This window comes from Heloderma suspectum, chromosome 4 (assembly GCF_057233095.1).
Source record: "Heloderma suspectum isolate Gila_16-S chromosome 4, 16-S_ref, whole genome shotgun sequence".
NCBI lineage: Eukaryota > Metazoa > Chordata > Lepidosauria > Squamata > Helodermatidae > Heloderma > Heloderma suspectum.
The window spans coordinates 268,173,385-268,194,863 of record NC_139461.1 but is presented as its reverse complement, the minus strand read 5'-3'; the positions used below and the strand labels follow the sequence as shown (position 1 = coordinate 268,194,863).

At 42.0% G+C, this 21,479-nt stretch overlaps 2 protein-coding genes across 7 annotated transcripts in view; one reads left to right on the top strand and one right to left on the bottom strand.

Moving 5' to 3' along the window:
• GSS (glutathione synthetase) overlaps nucleotides 1-12,222 on the top strand; it is a 29,752-nt gene extending 17,530 nt beyond the window's left edge. For all 5 annotated transcript variants that reach the window (XM_084853803.1, XM_084853800.1, XM_084853802.1 and 2 more), the window contains exons 8-13: nucleotides 53-130; nucleotides 860-926; nucleotides 2,501-2,695; nucleotides 2,960-3,041; nucleotides 6,656-6,845; nucleotides 8,265-12,222. In XM_084853803.1, the coding sequence (XP_084709929.1) occupies nucleotides 53-130; nucleotides 860-926; nucleotides 2,501-2,695; nucleotides 2,960-3,041; nucleotides 6,656-6,845; nucleotides 8,265-8,388 (736 nt within the window). In that variant the 3' untranslated portion in view covers nucleotides 8,389-12,222. The remainder of the gene's footprint in view (nucleotides 1-52; nucleotides 131-859; nucleotides 927-2,500; nucleotides 2,696-2,959; nucleotides 3,042-6,655; nucleotides 6,846-8,264) is intronic.
• ACSS2 (acyl-CoA synthetase short chain family member 2) overlaps nucleotides 9,568-21,479 on the bottom strand; it is a 68,567-nt gene continuing 56,655 nt past the window's right edge. For both annotated transcript variants that reach the window (XM_084853797.1, XM_084853798.1), the window contains 5 exons: nucleotides 20,647-20,755; nucleotides 19,641-19,709; nucleotides 16,027-16,203; nucleotides 13,559-13,633; nucleotides 9,568-12,911 (listed from right to left, as the gene is read on the bottom strand). In XM_084853797.1, the coding sequence (XP_084709923.1) occupies nucleotides 12,784-12,911; nucleotides 13,559-13,633; nucleotides 16,027-16,203; nucleotides 19,641-19,709; nucleotides 20,647-20,755 (558 nt within the window). In that variant the 3' untranslated portion in view covers nucleotides 9,568-12,783. The remainder of the gene's footprint in view (nucleotides 12,912-13,558; nucleotides 13,634-16,026; nucleotides 16,204-19,640; nucleotides 19,710-20,646; nucleotides 20,756-21,479) is intronic.

The window sequence follows — 21,479 nt, the reverse complement described above, 5'->3', positions numbered from 1 at the left end:
TGTTGATTTCTTTTTAAAAAGTACAATGCCTTTTGTCTCTCATTTCCCAAAGGAATATCCGGGTAATCCGAAGAAGATTTAAAGATGTGTTTGAAAAAGCATCTTTGGATAATGACAAGAGATTGCATATGTAGGTATTTCTCCACAGACCTGCTACTGAATAAAGCACATAAAACTTAGCTTAATAGATGGAGAGCCAGTATGCGGCTTCGAGGAGGCTTTCACACTTCTGCCATTTCTTGGCATCTGTGTCAAAAATAAGATAAGTTGCAGACCAACACCTAACTTCAGTTCAGATGTTTGGGCGTGTTCATGTGTCCACCTTCATATGTATTGAAAATTTTAGGTGGATATACAAATGTTGAATAACAGTTTCATTTCTGATGAAGAAGGTATTGCCATTAATAAAGTGCATTCAGGTTGTCAAGACATAAACCATGCTTCTTGTTTTGAATCTCGCTGCTACTGTTAAAGCAGCTTTTATTCCTAAACTTCCAGTTGTGCATTGATATCATGGGGAATTGCTTATTAAATTTACTGAAGAATTAGGGGAAGGAGTTAATATTTAAGCAGAAGTTTGGTGCAAATATCTATTTGATCCACTGTGTAGTAATTGTATGTAGCTTTTGTGAAAACGTTAGCTTTCATAAGTTGCAGTCTCTTCTAATAGCATGGGAAATAGTTTTTCAAATGTAACCAAAAAGTTCAAAAGCTAATAGACAAGAACCCAGTAGAATGTATTGTTAGTTAATATTTTGAATCTTGACCATTTAGAGTGTGTGTGAGAGAAAGACAGAGAGGGCACACCATGTGTGAAAGAGTGGACAGAAGGATTGGTTGTTTATGCTCTTCATTGCAGAGAAGGGGAGGAAATTGCAGTGGTGTACTATAGAGAAGGCTACGTGCCAAAGAATTATAACACACAGGTTGGTACTACTGTCTGGAAATCTTTACTGCAAGATACTGGGTATAGGTGTAGTATGTATAATCAATCAAAACATTTTATACCACCATCAAATTCCAATTTCAGGGTAGTGTATAATAAAATCAAGATTATTAACATAATGAGAGGCAGAAAATAAAACCACAGTAAAGTGAAGGTATTATATACATTTAAAATGAAATCCTGGGCAGAATTCAGTCCTCAAATATTAATTCAGTAGATTGAAAATTCTTCAGTTATTTCAGTCTATTCAGAATTCCCCATGGCAGTTTGTTGACAATAGGACTTTATCCAGGTTCTAGCAGCATACTGGCCCTTCACTAATTACCAGAAGTAGTTCAGCCTATTCCCTAAAACACCCAGCTGATACAGACTGACTTCTGAATGGCATTGATAAAATATGGTAGAGGTTTTCAGCTGGGATGGAAGGAGGGGTTATTTCCAGAGCTTAATGGTGGTTTTAGCTGACTTGCAACATGTAGGCTGACAGTGGGTAAACACTAGTGATGTGATATCTTATACCCACTTTTGCAGTTCATGCACTGGAAAGTATTGTGAGGTTTTTGCTATTTTTCCTTCTGTCTTCAGTTAAACAGCAGTAGCATGCATGTCTGCACTCTAGTTATATCATACTAACTACCCATTCCACTCTTCAGAGGGATTATGGAGAGAGGTGCCAGCCCACATTACCAGTTTTGGCCTCTCCACTGTGATCTTAGGTACACTTCATGGGGTAATGCTCTGAAGGGCTTCCTGGCCTTGGAAAGGGGCTGTGGGGGCTGCTACTGCAAGGGGAGTACTGAAAAGTTGCTGTGTAAGAGCAAAAGATCTACTGCCAGACTGTTGACTGGGGCTGGTTACAGGGAGCATATAACTCCCTTGTTAAAACAGCTTCACTGGCTTCCAGTCTGTTTCTGGGCACAATTCAAAGTGCTGGCTATGATCTATGAAGCCCTATATGGCTCTGGTCCAGCTTATCTGAAAGACCGTATCCTCCCTTATGAACCTGCCCATGTTCTGAGATCTTCTGGGGAGGCCCTTCTCTCAGTCCCGCCACTGTCACTGGCACATTTGGTGGGAACCCGGGAGAAGGCCTTCTCAGTGGCTGCCCCATAGCTGCGGAACACCCTTCCCAGGGAGGCTAGGATGGCTCTCTCCTCGATGTGTTTCCAGAGGCAGACTAAAAAATTCTTGTTCCAGCAGGCCTTTGGGACATAGTTGGAACCTGGGGGTAAGCTGCTAAAATGCTGTTTTAATGTTTTAATATAAGTTTAATTATATTGTTTAATTTATATTTTAACTTTTGTATATTTTCATATGTTTTAATTGTTTGTTTTAATTTTTGTAAGCCACCTTGTGTCCCAGTACTGGGAAAAAGGCGGGGTATAAATATAACAGTAATAATAATAATATAGTACTTTGGATCACAGCCAGTGTTAATATCTGCACTTGTATGGTACAGTTGTACAATATACACCAGTCCTGATGTTAAAATCTTAAATAATATATGTTACATGGGAATGTAGACTGAGATGATATTTCTGTGTTTATTCGAAGAACTGGGAAGCACGGTTGTTGCTGGAAAAGTCTAGAGCGATTAAGTGCCCTGATATTGCCACACAGCTTGCTGGGACCAAAAAAGTTCAGCAGGAGCTGAGCCGACCAGGAACACTGGAAAGATTTTTTCCAAATAAATCAGAAGCAGTGGCTCGATTAAGAGCAACATTCACTGGCCTCTATTCTCTGGAGATGGTATGTAGCAATGCATTGTGGGAAATATATGCTGCCTTGTACCTGATGTATATAAAGATGCAGTACAGTACAAAATCAAAGGGCACTCTTTTAAATGTATTGTAAAACTTACTATTTTAATAAAGTCTTTCTGGGCGTTATGAAAGCTGTTTTTCTCAAATTGTTTTTGTTATTCAGTAGAGCTGTATTAGAAGCCAAAAGCTGACAATTTTGTATGACTATAAGGCAAAAACCAAATACTCTTTTCTCCCCTTCTTCCTGAAGGATGAAGAAGGTGATAGGATGGTTGCCATGGCTATTGCTGACCCAGATCGGTTTGTGTTAAAACCACAACGGGAAGGAGGAGGTAATTGGTTCTCTTCATATGTTACAAACCCAACAATCTGGCTTTCATGAAAGTTCAGGACTGTTGGCTAGAACTTGACTACTTCTAATCCAGGCAGATTCACATGATCATAACTTTTTAATTTATTGTATCAGAATAGAAGTGATTTATTAGTGACAGAAATAGTATTCCTATATAACTGAATAGCCCAAATGAAATGTGAATGATACAAATGATTTGTAATAAGCATTTTGTTTATATCATTTCATTTCTATACCGGCCAGTAGCCGAAGCTCTCTGGGTGGTTCACAAAAATTAAAACCAAACAGCACACAATAAAAAATATAAAATATATAGAACATTAAAACCACAGTATAACAATACAACCACAATAAAACCTAGCAGCAGTGCAGGAATTTAAAATACAGATTTAAAACAGCAAAGCTAAAAGTCTAGAAAGCTAAAATGCTAAAATGCCTGGGAAAATAAAAAGGTCTTCACCTGGCACCGAAAGGAATACAATGTAGGTGCCAGGCGAACCTCACTAGGGAGCTCATTCCACAGCCGGGGGGCCACAGCAGAGAAAGCCCTCCTCCTAGTAGCCACCCACCTCACTTCCTTTGGCAGGGGCTCATGGAGAAGGGCTGCTGAGGATGTTCTTATGGTCCAGACAGGCACATATGGGAGGAGGCGATCCTTCAGATAACCTGGCCCCAAGCCGTTAAGGGCTTTAAATGTTAATACCAGCACTTTGAATCGGGTCCAGAAATGGACTGGCAGCCAGTGCAGCTGGAAAAGTACTGGCGTAATATGAGCTCATTGTTAACAGGGACTGGCCAATCTTGCTGCCCTATTTTGGACCACCTGAAGTTTTCAGACCGTTTTCAAAGGCAGCCCCACGTATAACGCATTGCAGTAATCCAGACGAGAAGTTATCAGAGCGTGGATAACTGTAGCTAGGCTATCTCTGTCCAGATAAGGGCGTAGTTGGTATACTAGCCTAAGCTGATAAAAAGTGCTCTGTGCCACTGAATTCACCTGTGCCTCAAGTGCCAGTTCTGGATCCAAGAGCACCCCCAAACTACAAACGTGATCCTTTAGGGGGAGTGCAACCCCCTCCAGAACAGGTTGAAAATCACCTACCTGGGCAGACGAACCACCCACTAACAGTACCTCCGTCTTATCTGGATTGAGTTTATTTATTGGCCCTCATCCAGTCCATTACCGTGCCAGATACTGATTCAGATCAGCCACTGCCTCACCTGGGTTTGATGAGAAAGAGAGGTAGAGCTGGGTGTCATCCGCATATTGATGGCACCCCAGCCCACACCTCTGGATAACCTCCCCCAGTAGTTTCGTGTAGATGTTAAACAGCATGGGGGATAAAATAGAGCCCTGTGGAACCCTATGGCACAATTGCTGTGGCAGAGAGCAATAATCCCCCAGCACCACGTTCTGGAATCGGCCATCCAAGTAGGAGCGGAACCACTGCAGTGCAGTGCCTCCCAACTCCCAACCCAGACAACCTATCCAGAAGGATACCATGGTCGATGGTATCGAAAGCCGCTGAGAGGTCCAGGAGAATCAACAGGGTCGCACTCCTCCTGTCCCTCTCCCGGCAGAGGTCATCCCACAGGGCGACTAAGGCAGTTTCTGTTCCAAAAGCAGTCCTGAAGCCCGACTGAAATGGATCTAGATAATCCGTTTCATTCAACAGTACCTGGAGCTGTCCTGCAACCATCCGCTCAAGCACCTTGCCCAGGAAGAGGATGTTGGCCACTGGCCTATAATTGTTAACATCCTCCGAGTCCAGGTTAGGCTTTTTCAGGAGTGGTCTGATTACCACCTCTTTTAAAATGGCTGGCACCACGCCCTTTCTCAAGGAGGAATTTACAACCTCCTGGACCCAGCAGGACATCCCCTCCTTGTTTGATTTAATAAGCCATGAAGGGCAAGGGCACACAAGTGGTCAATCGGACTTGGCCAAGCACCTTGTCTGCATCCTCAGGCCTCAATAACTGAAACTCATCCAGTAAAACTGGACCAGATGGTGCTCTGAACGCCTCTACCAATGGAACTGCATTAATCGTGGTGTCCAAGTCATGATGAATCTGAGCGACTTTATCTTCAAAGTGTCTTGCAAATTCATCACAGTGTGCTGCTGAGGGTTCCACCATTTCTCCCCCGGCCCAGAATGTACCAGGCCCTGAACCACTCGGAAAAGCTGCGCTGGACACTGCTATATTGTGGTTCCACAAGCATTTTTTTTTAAATTAAGGTTGCAATCCTAAATATACTATTGAGAAAGCCTCACTTTGGGGCTTGCTTCTGAGTAAACATGCATAGGATTGTGCTTGGGACATGGGGTGTCAGTTCTAGAATCTGATGTTTTCCACAGCTACCAGCAAGAAAGGGAAGTTTGAAATGGAATTTCTTAGAAACACACGTTATCTGGCAGAGTAGTCCTGGACAGAAAAGTGTTAAGAGTGCCTAACGGTTTTTTTCTGCCATGGCGAAGAAAATGCAAAGTATTTGCATTTAGGGAGATACATAGTAAGTAGATCAGAGGTAGACAACTTTTGGCCCTCCAGATGTTTTGGCCTACAACTGTATCTATTAGTAGGCACAGTTTTCCTCAGGTTTGCTGGATCCAGAAGCTTCTTAATTTATGGGAATGTTGCTTATCTTTGCTTCAAAAGATTTGCTTTTTATTTATATATGAACTGCTTACAGATTTTATTATATTAAGCAATATAAAAGTATTACTAATAAAACAAAATAAATAAATAAAAGCCTGTAACAGTGATTGCCATAAAGGTGGATGGCTTTAAAAGGGGATTAGACAAATTCATGGAGGATAAAGCTATCGGTGGCTACTAGTCATGATGGCTGTATGCTGTCTCCAATATCAGCAGCAGTATGCCTATGTATACCAGTTGCTGGGGAACATGAGCGGGCGGGTGCTGTTGCACTCATGTCCTGCTGTTGCACTCATGTCGTCCTACATGTGGGTATGCCACAGGCAGCTGATTGGCCACAGTGTGAACAGGATGCTGGACTAGATCGACCCTTGGTCTGATCCAGCATGGTTCTTCTTATGTAACCAAGGGAACTTTTAACAGAACACTGGAGAGTTTTAGCCATTCCACAATCATTGCCTACCTGTGTTCTGCAGTCCAAAAATGCACAGTACCATGATAGTATTGTATTGTTAAAGTGTAAGTGCAGCAAGTACATTGTTAACTTTGGCAAAGAAAGTTTTGCTGTTGTTCAGTGTGTCATCTTCCCCAAATCCTGCAAACTGATTCTTTTGCATAAGTGTCTCATGTGCATACTGCACTGTAGAATCCTGGGGAAAATACCAGATTGGGCCAAGTGCACTCACAGAACCATAGCCAAGTGTTACCTGGACAGGAAGATTGTTGTATATCTGGCAAAGTTCCTTAATATAGGATGAGACTCCTAACTTGATATAGCTTCCCATAATAAAATTGTGGTCTCTCACCAGTGGTGAGAAATTGCATTTTCTCCATGTTCTGCACTTGTTGGGGTGGCTTCTGGGGCCAGACATACAGCTACATCCACCAGCTGCTTCAGGTGACTTGAATTCATTTGAACTTCTGCTGTGTTGGCAGGGAACAATCTCTATGGTGATGAGCTCAAGCAAGTTTTGGAGAAAATTAAAGACAGTCCTGAAAGGACCTCCTACATTCTTATGGACAAGATAAAGCCTCTCCCTGCACTGAATTACTTACTGAGGGCTCATAGTCCACTGAAAGTATCAGAATGTGTGTCTGAATTGGGAATCTTCGGAGTCTATGTCAGGTAAGAAGTTGGGTTTATGCCTTTGCTTGTCATTTTACATTTTTGGTCGCTTGTAGATTCAACAGGTGGCTCCTGTTGATAGGTCTCTTGCTTTCAGGAGACAGCTTTTGATCCAGTGGAGCTTTTCTGCTGTCTGAACAGAGGAGATTTTCACCAACTCCCCCCTCCCTCCATAGTCCCCTATGTGCCCTGAAAATCTGTGAGTGTTGAGGGATCCTCTGGAACACTAATGGAGGCGGCACTGGGGACAGCAAATCACCTCCCCACACTCTCTTCCATGAGCAGAAGCATTCAGAGGGGAATTCTGCTCAAGGCTGCTCCCACCGGTAGAATAAAACCTCTGGATCCAACCTTATTTGCATAAAGCACAATAGTAGTACTGAGCTAAATAAAAGCTAGAATCTGTTAGTGGACAGCTCCGTCAATATAAGGGCCACAGCTTAGTTGCAGAGCACCCGCACTGCATGGAGAAAGTTCCAGGTTCAATCACTTGCATCTCCAGATAGGGCTAGAAAAGACTGTCCAGAACCGTGCAGAGTTGCTGCCAGTTAGTGTAGACAATACTGAGCTAGTTGGACCAATGGTCTGACTGTACAAGGCAGCTTCCTATGACTATGTGGTGGGGTGGATTAGAATACTAAGGTTCTTACAGGTAGGAATAACTTGAACCAGAGTCATGTAGGTATGTAAATAGTTCTCCATTTTTTGTCAAATCTACCCTGTTGCTAACTTAATATGCTGCCATGCTGTTTACTGAATATACACAAAGGACAATACACAAAGGAGAATATACACAAAACTGAGACAGAGGCATGTTTCAATTGTGCACAGGTCCTCAATTTGGGGGCGGGGGATTATCCTCAAGGCATTTCACGTTTCAGAAAAAAAATGCAGAGCCAACATACAGCTCTGCTTATTCTGCTTTAGCCTTGGTATACACAGGTGCTTATCATTATGCACAAGAATACAGCTGATGAAGTCTAGTAAAGGTGTGTTTGGACATCTTTTTAAAGTTAAATTGCTGAAACCATTCAGAAAATTAAATATATTCTGTACCTTTAGCAAAACTGCTCTGAGCATTCAACAGTGAGATGCAGCAGCAAACCTAATTTCTGCATTGGTAAAGAGTACACACATCTCTCTGTTGTTCCAACTGAAATGGTTATTGCTCAGCAGTAATGCCATAAGAGCAATGAAATGCTAGGGGCTGCCATTGCACAATTGTTAAGTCAGCGTGCATATATAAACATTAGTGAACTGCTTACATCCAAGGAGAGAAGGTTACACCCAGGACAGGACTTTGTATGACTATAGCTGTCTGGTGAGATTGCAATGCAGAACCAGACCATCTTATTGTACAATTAAAATATATAGATAGCTATGGTTGTTCTGATACTCATTTTGACTTTTTCCTTGCAGACAAGGTCAGGATCTTGTGGTGAACAGACATGCTGGCCACCTCTTGCGAACGAAGGCTGTAGAACATGCAGATGGTGGAGTAGCAGCTGGAGTAGCTGTTCTGGATACTCCCTATGTGATATGAAAACAGAATACCTCCTCACTGCCATAATCCTCACTGTACCCAAAGTGGGAGATGTTGTTCTTTTAGGGCATAATTGCCAAATGGCAGACTTGATAATCAGATCCATACTGGAAGCCCTCCTCTTAATACGTGGCCCCAAGATACAGAGTGGCAGAGGTGCACTGATTTTCTCCCCATAACTGCTGCTTCCTGGCCTCAGAAAATGTTAGTTTCCAATTGACCTTCATTGATAACTTCTTCCTTCTTGAAGTATCCTTTACTAGGTTTCATTGACCTAGTGTCCTTTTACTGTACTGTGATAATAGACAGCCTTTTGATGTTCTAATAAGGCATTTCCTAAGGTAGCATTGCACAAGCCACTACAGATGCACCTTCAAGTGCCTGGTAGCAGAAGAGTATAGTATCTTGATCACATCCCTTCTACATTTTCAAGGTACATTTCATCCTGCTGGCGAGGGGAGAATTCTTCCTGGACTACGATGCTTTGCAATACTTTCTGCTTGTTATATTCTTGTCTGAGAAGGACACATCACCACAGGGTGCATTTTTCAGGAAGTCCCTTTTAGCCACATACAGATGAATGAACAAACAATTAGCATATGGTAAAAGAGAAAGACACAGAAGGAATAGGATGAAAGACATAAAAGCAAAAGTCAGATTTCTATTTCTGTCTTAATGGTCTCCAAATCCTCCTGTAAATATAAAGAAGCAGCATGTGTATCCTAAAGGGGGTTTTGTTTCCCAGAAGATGAGCTTTCGGGAAACAGATTTCAGAGGTTAAAAATGGTCCTGTAGCAGCCCAAAGTGCAAGGATCTCAGCTTTACTTTGAGCTGAAAGAAGTGGTTCAAGAGTAGTGTGTTGTCCTGTGCTACTTTGGTGAATAATGTGTGATAGTGAAATACTTCACCACTTAAAAACATCAAAACTGAAAGATGTAGTATCATGCTGAGAAACTAAAAATGGTCAAGTTTGAAGCTCAACGTGCAACCAGATAAGCTTTTAAAAGAACCAAAACTTATTCCTGTTAATTTCCAAACATTTTGAAACAATAGAAGTTGAATTTGTTTTGGTGAGTGGAAGACAAAAAGAATATATTCACCTTCAGTACCAAGCCATGTGCCATTCTAAGAATAAGGAAGATTTTTTAAAATTCAAATGATGTTATTTTGAAATAGCAGCCCCTATGTCATCACATTGCTTTTAAAAGTTAGAGTTGGACAACATTGGTTTTTTTCTGAACAATAATATCTTACTCTGTATGTAGATCATGCTTGATCATGGCTGCTGTAGTAAACAAATAGTTCAGACTTGATAGTTCATACATAGAAAACATATGCCTTTAGAGGAGAGGCTTAGAAAATTAATGTGGCTTAACTGAGAGAACAGTATTAAGGACCAATAGAAACATTAGCTATGCCAGAACATCTTTTTTCAGTAGCCTGTATGAGTTTTCTAAATAAAATGCTTGATACTTACTGGAAAACCTTTTTTGAAAAGGATCATTACAGTTCTTTGTTTTCCTTTTTTCTTTGTATGTACACTTAATGCTCTAATCTTGTATGACCTGCGCCTAGGCAGTTGCAGTATCAGATGGATGTTTCCAGGCTTTTTGTGAGTTTACCACATACAGTCCACGTATTTCTAAGGCTGTGTAGATACTGCCGGTGACACTCATAACACCTGCTGTATGTTAAGTCCTGTACTGTTACACAACCAGCAGAGGCCATTTCACAACACTGTTTAACACAGAGATGTTAAGAAGAAAATGAACAGTTGTGTGTTATTAAAGCCAGCAGATGGCTTCAGATAACTATAAACTTATGAGAGAGGGAAGCAGAACTCTAAAGCCAAAATGTGACCATGACTATGAAGAGAAATGAGAAAAATAGAAATCTGAACCCTTGAGTTGATAAAAACTTGGTCCAGGAATAATCCCATCTTCCGTAATACATAAAGGTGCTAAATGTTTGCTGTAATTAATGCATCTAACAAGTCAACACATGTCCCTTTAGTTTCTATAGTTCAATGTCTTCCATTGCAGGCATCTTACCCACCTACATTAGACTTGGAAGAAACTAAGTACATGAACCAGATCTACTATCTACCCAGTGATGCAGCCAACCAGTAATCATTCTTTTAACTAGTCCCAAATTTGACTAAAGACTCTGTAATTCTTATGTGGTAGGACCTATTCTTATTGGGAAATCCCTGTTGGATTCTTTATCTGTTACATTTACACTTAATTACTAGAGAAGACATAGGCAACAGAAGGGGCAAATCCCAGAAACATGAAACTCGAAGGGTCTGGAGTCCTGGTCTATGTTTCAAATGAAAACCAGCTAGGGAACATACAAAAAAATCCACAGCCAATTGTTACTGGTTTATTTCTTTGATTTATTCCAATTAAAAACAAAATTCTAGTCATTTCTCAACCAAAATTGTATCAGACCAAGATTAAAAGGATTTATTTCTTATTAGCAGCACATAGCAAGCCACTGGCCTACCTTTAATGCTGTAGGACATTAGGTTAAATATACACCAATGTTGCAGACCACAAGTGCATCTAGGATACTAACAGCAGGTAAGAATTGAGAGATGTATAACCATGAGACAAGGTCAGGCCAATGATATTATTCATCAAGGATATGTTTTAAAGGACACTGCTTTTAAGCAGTTCCAGGGGCAAAGGAGACTATCTTGGGATAACAACATAGCTACCACAGCCAAAATTTAATACCCTTTAAAAATGGTGATGGAAGTTAAATAAAAGCCATTTCTAATTCAAATAAATCACAGGGAAAGGCATTCCCAGGCCAGCAGCACTGTGGTAGGTGCTGGAATTACATACCTTGACAAAAGTTAATGAAACAAGAAGCCTGTTCCTGTCATCTACTTTTATTAGGGACTTTGGATTGTAGGATGAAGTGTATTCAAAGTTTCCCCCACTATTACATACCCATATCATCTCAATCTATACTTGATTTGATCATTTGTCCTTTGCTGCCTCAAAGATGGATGCCCTGGAAGAATCTGGTTCTGCCAACCTTCACAATGACTTTGAAGGGTTGTGAACTATGCATATATTCCTCTGACTATAAGAAAGGACACTTCTGCGTAGTTACCTGGAGATCATTTATGCTATTACCTTTTCTCCTCTATGAGAGCAACAGCTCTCTTTTGTTCACATGTATGCCCATGATCACCTGGAGAAAACATTAACTGCACTAAATACATATCTGGAAGTGATTTCCACAATTGTAGCTACACTTTCCAGCCCCCATAAGCATAGGTCGGAATCACTGGCAGTATTTAATTTATCCACTTCCTTCATATAATCATCAGCCACAGATGGTCATGTGAAGAAGCAAGTAACTGAATTGCCGTATGTCACTGTTTCTTTGGTATCTACAGCACCAACTTCTCATCCATCAAAGTAAATCAAAAGATCCGTCTCCCTCCCAGGTAGTGGTATTGCACCAAACAGCAATTTGCACAATATAACAGCCTCTGTCTATGGAATATGCAGGCACTGAATGCAACTTTTCATGACTACAGTTTCCTGAATTTGCATCCACATTCATCAAAGAATTCTCCCAATGCACTGGGAAAATTCATCTGTGCACACACAGAGACATGCATTATTAAAAACAAAACAAAACCAAACCAAAACAGTAAAATACCTTTACTCCCTTTTTGGATGAAAATTACCACTACTAACAGCCATTTCCGTACTAAAATTCGGTGGAGGTAACACTGGAAAAGTAATTTTATGCAGCTTCATAGCTAAGAGTTTTCGTTAAAAAAAAAAAGTCCCATTTCCTATGACATGCAGCCAGAGTATTACGCAGAATATATATATATATATATATATATATATTTTAAAAAAACATGATGAATTCTGGATTGCTAAAAGATTTGTTCCAATAATTTGGCCTCAACATGAGGATTACTGCTCAGTCTGCTGGTTTTCAATACCTTTTGAAGGCTTGTAACTATAGCTCAGGAGCAGAGCCACTTTTCACATCAATATCTGCACATTTTAAACTCTGCCCATTGCTGTACATGGAAAAGTAAAAAATAAAAACAGAAAATGCATAAAATCAATGTATGAAAATCATAACATTGTCATTCTGTATGAAGTGAACAAGGCTGGAATTTCAGATATGCAGTATTGGTCTACAACGTAATGCACATAGTTCTCCAGAGGCACAGACAGATCTACAACACAAGAGGACTGGATCTTGGCACGCCAGCTTCTTCTCTTCATTTACAGCATTTTACATTCAGCTCAGCATAAGGTGGTTTTCCATCTCAAGGAACACAGTCATTGCCTGGATGGGGCCATATTCTCACCAAATCCCTGCACTACTGCTGTTTTCTTTAGGTTAGCCCTGCTACAGTATCGTCTCACACCTGTTGTTGAAAAGGTGGTTTATAACTGTTGGATCTGCCACAGTCGAGGTATCTCCCAGCTCTCGGTCATTTTTGGCAATCTTTCTTAATACCCGCCGCATAATTTTACCTGCAAAGAAAGGTAAACGCAACTTCCATTATGAGAAACAAATCAGTAAAGAGAGGTATTCCGGCAGTTATGCATGATTTTAGGATTTGGGCTATTTAATAGCATTCACACTAGGAATTGAACTCTCAAAGGATATACATAGTGGGATTCTAGACTCTAACCTGAGGGAGAAATGAAAGCCTGAATTTGTTAGTTCTCTCTGGCCTGGCAGTTCCACAAGGACAAATACTATACATTACACCAACTACTCATACCTTGGAATAAAGGTTTGAGCTTGTCAAAAAACATAGATCATTATTTCAGAAAGATGAACTCTACCCAAAGCAAAGTCTGTCTTGTCCTGCGCTTAACTTATATGGGCATCTGCTGGTTGGAATCCCTTCTGCCAATCAAAACCAATTGTTTTCTACTCAGAGGGTTTTGCCAACCCTACAGTACAAGCGGGAGGATTTGCCTAGCTCCTGTTTTCCAAAAGCCCCTAAGCTAGCCTAGGAACTACTGGGCAACCAATGACAGCTTTACTAGCTTCCCAAATTCTCAAACTACTTGCTTCCAAAAGAAAAGCAGGGAATTGAACATAGAAGTACTGGTAACTTAGGACAAGTTGTGTTTCCTGCATATGTACAACATCAAAATTCAAATCATACCTGAGCGGGTTTTAGGTAGGCCAGGAGCATTCTGAATATAATCTGGAGTTGCAATGGGTCCAATCTTTTCTCTTACTGCAAGTGAGAGAATGACCATTTAGCTGTGATAAATCAGTACAGTTCATGGGGCAAGTGGAAATAAAAAACCCACGTGAACAGGAAGAGTGATAAATCCTTGTTTCTTTGACTCCGCTGACAACAGTAACTAAACTAGGGACTGACATCTCACTAAGGGATGCTATTAGACGCTTGCCCCCAGCAACCACCACTGGAGGATGAAGAATCAGTGCAATTTTTTTAAAGGTAGAGTAACATTCCATCCCTGAATATGAACACACACACACACACACACACACACACACCAAACTCAATTCTTGAGAGCTAATGCTTATGTAGTCAAAACAGCACCATCACATGTAAGAGGGAGGTAACAGCAGGCTTAGGGGAACCCCCAAGGTTTGCAAAGATACAAAAATATTTAGGAAATGAAGACTGAGCATGCTCAGTGGTCACAGAACATTGACTATTGGAGGCAGGGGGACAGAACCCACCCTCCCGGGGGGCGGGGTCAATGGATTATCCTGAAAAGGGGCAGGGCTGCTGGAGCTCTGAACACACACAGCAGAGATGGAAAACAGAAACATTGTCCAGAATGAGATACAAATTCTTCCTTTGCCGTTTCCACTTCTGGCTTGTCCCTAAGGTTCTTTATTCATCGTTTACATTTCCAGCTAGCTAAAAGGCATGCCACCTTCATGACCTAAAGCAGTGCTTCTCAAAGTTTTTACCTTCAGGGAACCCTTTCCCCATTGACTTATCTGTGTCCGCTGTGGAACCCCCTGTGCGCTGCAAATTCTAGATTCACATTCAGTTCACATTGGCACTGGCCAGGCCTGAACTGCAAGAATGAACCTGGACACCCACATCTCCCACATGCTCCTGCAGCTGCACAATGCAAGGGGGGGTTGGTAAAGGTGGATGAGCTGTCTTTCTGGGAGGCTCTTCACCTTGTGGAAGATCTTCTCCTTGGTGAATGCCTGGGAAGCTTTCAAATAACCCATTTCCTCAGAACCCAGTGTTTGAACACAGCAAAGAGGCTGCCCAGGAATAACTAACACCCAAAGGCTTTTCTAACAAAAAGCAGCTCTACAAAAGTCTTCCTCTGCTCATTAAAAACTAATTCATCAGGTTATTTTTGTTGTTGCTAGACCTCAGCCAGATAAATGCTGCCACACCAGGGGCTAATTTGGAAACTGGCCGGCCATGCCAACCCACCCTCTTCTCCCACAACATCGCTATCAACGGGATCTGGAAACACATCGATTTTGCAGAATCCACTCCCTGTTCACGGGCCATCCAACCTGTCTTTGTGTATTCAAATTGGGTGACAACTGGCAGGAAGCACACCATGTGGGACGCAACGAGGCCTGCAATATTAAATTTAGATTATGGCCCTTTCATTTGAAAACTGCTCTGTCAGCCAGATTGAGGGGCAAAGCACATTGTGACGGAGGGCTTTATCCCAGGAAGGTCATAGGAGAACTGATGGACGACCTACTCTCTAAAGGAGGGAATCTATTTGAGCCAGCACAGGCGATCCCCTTTTGTTGAACAGGCTAACACAGCATCAGCTCCCCTGACAGTGACGGGCCACAGCTCGGTGGTAGAGCACATGCTTTGCATGTGAAAGGTCCCAGGTTCAATACCCGGCATCTCCACTTAAAAAGGGGAAAAAAGAAAAGAGTCTGCAACAAATTAAGAGAGAGACTTCTGCTGGAGACCCTGGAGAAGACTGCCAGCCAGACTAGAGTAGTGTCGACCCTTTATCAGCCCAAGGATCTAATTCCATCTTGGAAAAGCTCTTGGGAGTCCTCATTCAAGTAGCAGGTGGGGCTGAAGGCAAAAAGAGTAGGGCCGACATACCAGCAAATTTTAGCTTAAAGCAGTTATGGCCAGTAACTAAGCCTTAGGAGAGGCACTTTAACATTTTAGAATGGGGAAAAAACTATGCAAAAGCCAGGAAACCACCAAAAGATCAGCAGGTGGGGCCATCTGGGGAACCTCAGTGGGCTGGACTGGGACCCCAGTCAGGCTAGCTTTGGCTCCTATGCCTGAGGTTTGATACCCCTGGACTAGAGACTAGAAGGTGGAGAAATAGTCTAGCTGGGCATAAGCCAGCTTCCTATGTTCCATATGTGGCACCCTGTCCTGCCCACCAATGTCTTTTTATAAAACTTTCCAGCCCCTCCTGCTTCATGCACTCCTTTCAGTTTAATGATTTCCAGAGGAGTGGCTGTGTCCGTCTGTTTCAGTGGTCCACTGCATCTGATGAAACTGACAGTGTCCACAAAAATGTATGCCAGAATAAATGTGCTCGTTTTTAAGGTGCCATGAGACTCAGTTGTTTTTCCCTTCTGTATGGCTCCGAACCTTCAGTCAAGCAACACGAGAAGGTCTACCACGATTACCTTGTTTCTTCAGTTCATCCATCAAATTTTTCGTGAAATCGTGACCATCCTTCAAGGTCACAAAACAGTAGAGACACTCTCCCTTTACTGGGTGTGGGTGGCTCACAACTGCTGCCTCCGAGATAGCAGAGTGCTCCACCAGAGCCGATTCAACCTCTGCTGTGCTCAGCAAGTGCCCTGCAAGCAGAAAGAAACGGGGCTTTTCTTGAATTGGTCTCGTCACCCAGGCATCTTCATGCTTTAAGAGACATTACACAGAAGGGAAGGGACTGCCAAGTCAAGCCCCAAGTCGGAGGCAAGGCAGCCACATTTGCTCTCATAATATTGGCTGAGGCCAGCAAGAGAACTTTGGCTATTCAGTTGTGCCAAAGAAATATCATTCCAAAATAAAAAGGAACCCCTTACGCTAACATCTTGGTTGAACTGCAGATCAGCCTTTCCCAATCTGCCCCCACCCACCCAGATGTATTGGGTTACAACATCCCCAGCCAGTGGGAATGCTAGTTGGGGGTTATGGGAGATGTAGTCCAACACATCTCCAGGATGCCAGGTTGAGGAAGGCACAAAATAATATTCTACAAAGATAGTACAGGAAATCCAAGTAGATCCAAGTGCATTTTATGGGAGTTGAGAAGCTTTTAACAGTATAAAGGGCATTGATTCCCATAGACATGTAAGCCTTCCATCCATGTCTTTTCAGTGGCATAAGTGGTATAACTTGTACTCTGTTGGTACAAGTGCACAGTTTTGTGGTTTAGGGCTTTGTTTTGTATTTTGTTAGGATTGTATTTCAAAACTTTAATGAGATTTTAAAAAGGAAGTCATATCTGTCTATATCTGGCTGAGAAGGTTCAGTGGAATTACTCCTTGGATAGCCTTGAGCTAGTGCTGTACACCCTAACAAATGAAAACAAAAACAAAGAGATATGTAAATGTTAGAGCAGCCTTCCCCAATGTAGTGCCCTCCAGATATTTTGGACTTCAACTCCCATCAGCACTGGCCAGCATGGCCAATGGTCAGGAATGCTGGGAATTGTGATCAAAAACATCTGGAAGGCACCAGGTTGGGGGAGGCTGTGTTAGAGAAGCTAATTTCTGTAAAGTAAGACAGCTTTCAGGTGCTCTGATATTTCACTAAGTGAGGAGGTTTCTCTATTGTATTATGTAAGCAAACCAAAGGTCACACTGTGGGAAATGCTTTCTTCTTACAGAAAGTCTCATGCTTATGTAGCAGTCACTAACACTGTGTATATATTGCGCTAGACTTAAAATCAGTAAGAAAAATTGGGGGTAATGGGTGAAGGCTATAGGGTTAAAAGGCTCTCTTAAGGGGATGGTTCCTCCAGACAGCTGATTTTTGCATTCACAGGACTGGAAACAAGAAAAAATCAAAATCATGCTACAGAACCAAGAACATGGCCCAGGCTCCAAAGTGCTGCATGCTCTGGGGATTTTCATGTTCCCTCTCCCTATTCCCACTGCAAGTCCCTGCACCATCTGAAAAACTATTCTTTAAGCCTGGGGAAGTCTCCAGAGCAGCATCTGATGTCACGCATGGCTTGCAGCCAGAAATGGAAATTGGCAATCCTTTTCAAGTATGCAAGGAATCAAATTCGACTCACACAAGGGGCTATTACGATCCTGGCCATAGTATTTAATGTTAAATCCAGTGAACTACCACAAAAAACTCCTCACATTTTAGCTATAGAGACAACACATGGCCAACTTCTCCTAAAGGCTTTCACGTTTTTGCTCAAGCCCTGTTCATTTTAAATGAGATTCATACAAGAGAACACCCACGTGCTGTAATGGGGCACCTGGGTGGGGCCTCAGCTAATCCAAGGCCCCATCTACATGGGGGATTTACTTTGGTTCTACTGAGTCTCTCAGACAATCCTGGCAGATGACATTACCCCACTCTGCATCAAGCGTGGAATGTTCTGCCTGAAAAGCTGCTTTTTTGCAAAGTCGTTTTGCACTGGATTTTCCCACTGCAGTGGCTTCAGTGAGGTTGGGGAGTCTGTGTGACCTCAGTTAGCTTTGGTGTGGGCTGGGGGAGCAGTGCTGATAAGTGGGAGGGAAAGTTGTGTCATGAAAGGGTGGACATGAGGAGAGGTATTGCCTAACATGTCTACGTGGAAGTAACTCATTGTCTTCCATTGCACTTCACTGAGCATATGAGCAAGGAGAGGGGCCGGGAGCAAGCCTGTTGTTTTAAATCTCTGCTCTTATGGAAGAGCGAAGGTGCGCATAACTTTAATTACTTTTAAAGATGATGGCCCCCAAATGACCCTTATTCCTGCCGAGAAAGGGCGGACACGAGGAGAGACATTGGCTAAACATGCCTACTTGGAAGTAACTCATTGTCTTCTATTGCGCTTCACTGAGCACAGGAGTGGGGAGAGGCGTGGGTAGCAAGCTTCCGCTCATTCGCTGCCCCACACCTACACAGTTGATGATGTTCAGTTCTTCTCTTGGGACTCTGCCCACCCAACCCCAAACTAATGCAGTTTCAGGTGCTGTTTGCCCCATGAAAGCAATTTTTAAATGTATACACTGCTTTACTGGCTACATGTGCCACTGGAGGAGCAAACCTGAATTCATGAAAATCTGGATTTAAATAGAATTACCACAGAAACCGTCCCTATGTAGATGGGGCCCAAGAGAGTTTCTTGACTCAGCACTTGTCCCTCCCAATGCTTTTGCTCCCACCTCCTATCTCTATTCCTCTACAAAAGAGAGAGACTCTGTAGTAGCCCATGAAGTCCAAGCCTCATTCTCCCATGGCATGATGAAACACACGCAAAATAAATCGCTCAGCATGCCAATGAAAAAACATAAACAGTTACCTATATTGAGTAAATTACTCCATTCACAACGTTTGAGGTTTCTGTATACGGGAGTCAAATATTTCTTTTGTACAAGATACCCTAGGACAAGGCATGCTTTTCTTCTTATTAAACATAAGGTGGGTCCCAAAAATAAGGGAAAGGGAGGGAGAGAGAAAAGCAAAGCTGCCAGTTCTTACTTCCCAACAAGTTATTTCCATAGGCTAAAGAAGGAACTTGGAACGCAGGGGCTTGTCTGATTGATCAAAGCCATCCTGCAGCAGACCCTTCTGCAGAAAGACAATCTGCAGCTAGGCAACAGAAACTCGTTATTATAGGAGGGAGAATCTGGCATTTTTATAAATTAAGAATGTTTAACTCTAAACTAGATTCCACTAGATATACAGATTAGCTATTATTCTCTTAAACCTCTCACTTCTTCCCTACTAGAAGTACAGAAACAACTTTCAGGATCTGAGCGTTGCTTGTTGGAATCCTAAACACTCCTTAAGGATTTTTAATCATACACTAGCCCTTCAGTGTCAAAACCAGTAGCTCAAAATTGCTTGGTGTTGGCTGGATCAAGGTCTTATTTCGTAGCACTGGCAGACCAAATTCTGCTATTGGATGCTCTTCCCATTTGTCCTAGTTTACGTTCTCCAAACACTATTGAGGGGGAAACATTTCATCCAAAAGTCCAAGGCCTGAAATTGTTAAAATTCCTACTATATTATGGGGAGGATTTTACAGGCAATTTCCAATCTTCCATAAAGATTTTGCTCTTACCAGAAACATTCAGCATGTCATCAATTCGACCCGTGATCCAGTAATAACCATCTTTATCTCTCTTGCAGCCTGGAAAGAAGAGCAACGAATTGGCCACTGTAAGGCAGCCACTAGAAAAAGAGATCTAGATAGGAATTTGGAATTCTACCAAAATAGGGGAGGGGGTGACACAGTGGCATTTGTCCATATTACATTATGCATTAAGAAAGGAAAGAAACTAAGGGTGCAATCCTATGAATGTTTAAACAGAAAAAAGTTGCAGGACTTTTTTCTGTCTAAAGATGCATAGGATTGTGCCCTAAAGTAGCAAAAACAAAAATTACTACTAGTAGTAAAAAAACCAAAAACATTGTTCTTAAAACCCCAGATGGTGAAGAGAATACAACTGTTTAAAATGGAACTATGCACAAATCAGTAGCTAATTTGTAACATGAGAGCTGCTAGGGAACATCTATCTGGAAGCCACCTCTTCTTACACAGAAGCCCTGCTCTCTAACTACGTGGGAGAGCCAATGAAGGTGAATAAGTGGGGTGGGAAAGGCACTTTGAATAAATTCAGAGACCCTCCCCTTTATGATGGATGTTTCAGGGCCGAACTCCAGTATTCAAAACAAATTCCAGGCAGTGCTCGAATTTCAGGTGGGGGGCAGAGGGGGGCAGCTCACTTACCCTTTGTGATATCCCCCCACAGCCATGATTACGGAGTCAGGGGGTGGGACTTGTAGAGCCCCCCTCCCCCCCCCACACACAAATTAAACCCTCACAAAAGCCAAATCTAGCAAGCCAGCCAATACATATGTAAGAATACTTCCAAGTCCACATTAGAAAGAACCCAGATATAAGGGTTGGAAATAGCTCAAGCCATGGCAAAGAAGCATGTTAAGCCTCTTGTGGCTGCCATGCTTAAGCCCTTCCAAATTCAACAGAAAACAAGTTCTATAAGATGCCAAAACAAGTTGTATCAGATGCCAATTTTCCCGGTCCAGGATGCTGTATGAAACCTTACCGTCTCCTGTCACATAGTAACCAGGGAACTTTTTGAAGTAAGTGGTCTCAAACCGCTGGTGGTTTTTGTACACTGTGCGCATTATTCCTGGCCAGGGTTGCTTAAATACCTAAAGGAGATGATAGAGAAGAGGTTAGATCAAATGTGAGGGCAGGTAGAGAAACCACATTGCTTTGATTATTTTGTATTATGTATTGCTGTTTGGAACTCAGGACTAAACATGGTTATGTGCAGCTCCTGTTTTATTTTGCTTCTGGACCTTTCTGTGAGATATTGGTGTTATGTCAATATGGACTGGTGGAGAGAGTGGTGTACTAGGGCCAAGGAGACAAAAGTTCAAATCCCCACTCAATCATGAAGCTTGATTGGCCAAGTCACTCTCTCTTAACCTAACCTATCTCACTGGGTAACTGCGTACAAAATGGGGTGCAGCAGTGAAGTTGGGTGGAAAGTTTTCCATTGCTATATTTTTCTGCAGAACATTTTCCCATTTTTAGAAATATGTTGTTTTACAGAATTAGTAACCTAGCGAATGAATACAAAACAAGTCAAATAGAGCAACAATACCAGTCAAATCTAAAAAACAAAGTTGTAATTAACTTCTTTTCAGGTGGCTACTGCTAGGAAGGGCATATATTTATGTACACAGCTGTTCAGACATGTCAAAACCAGTAGGTTAACAATTCTCAGTGCCTTCATTTCCCCCCTTAACAACTAATGGAAGTGGTATGGTATTGTGTTGTCAAGCCTTAAAATATTTACACATATTCTAATAAAAATAATTCCTACATTCCTAAGCTTTGGATTTGTATGAGCATTTAAAACTCAGTATG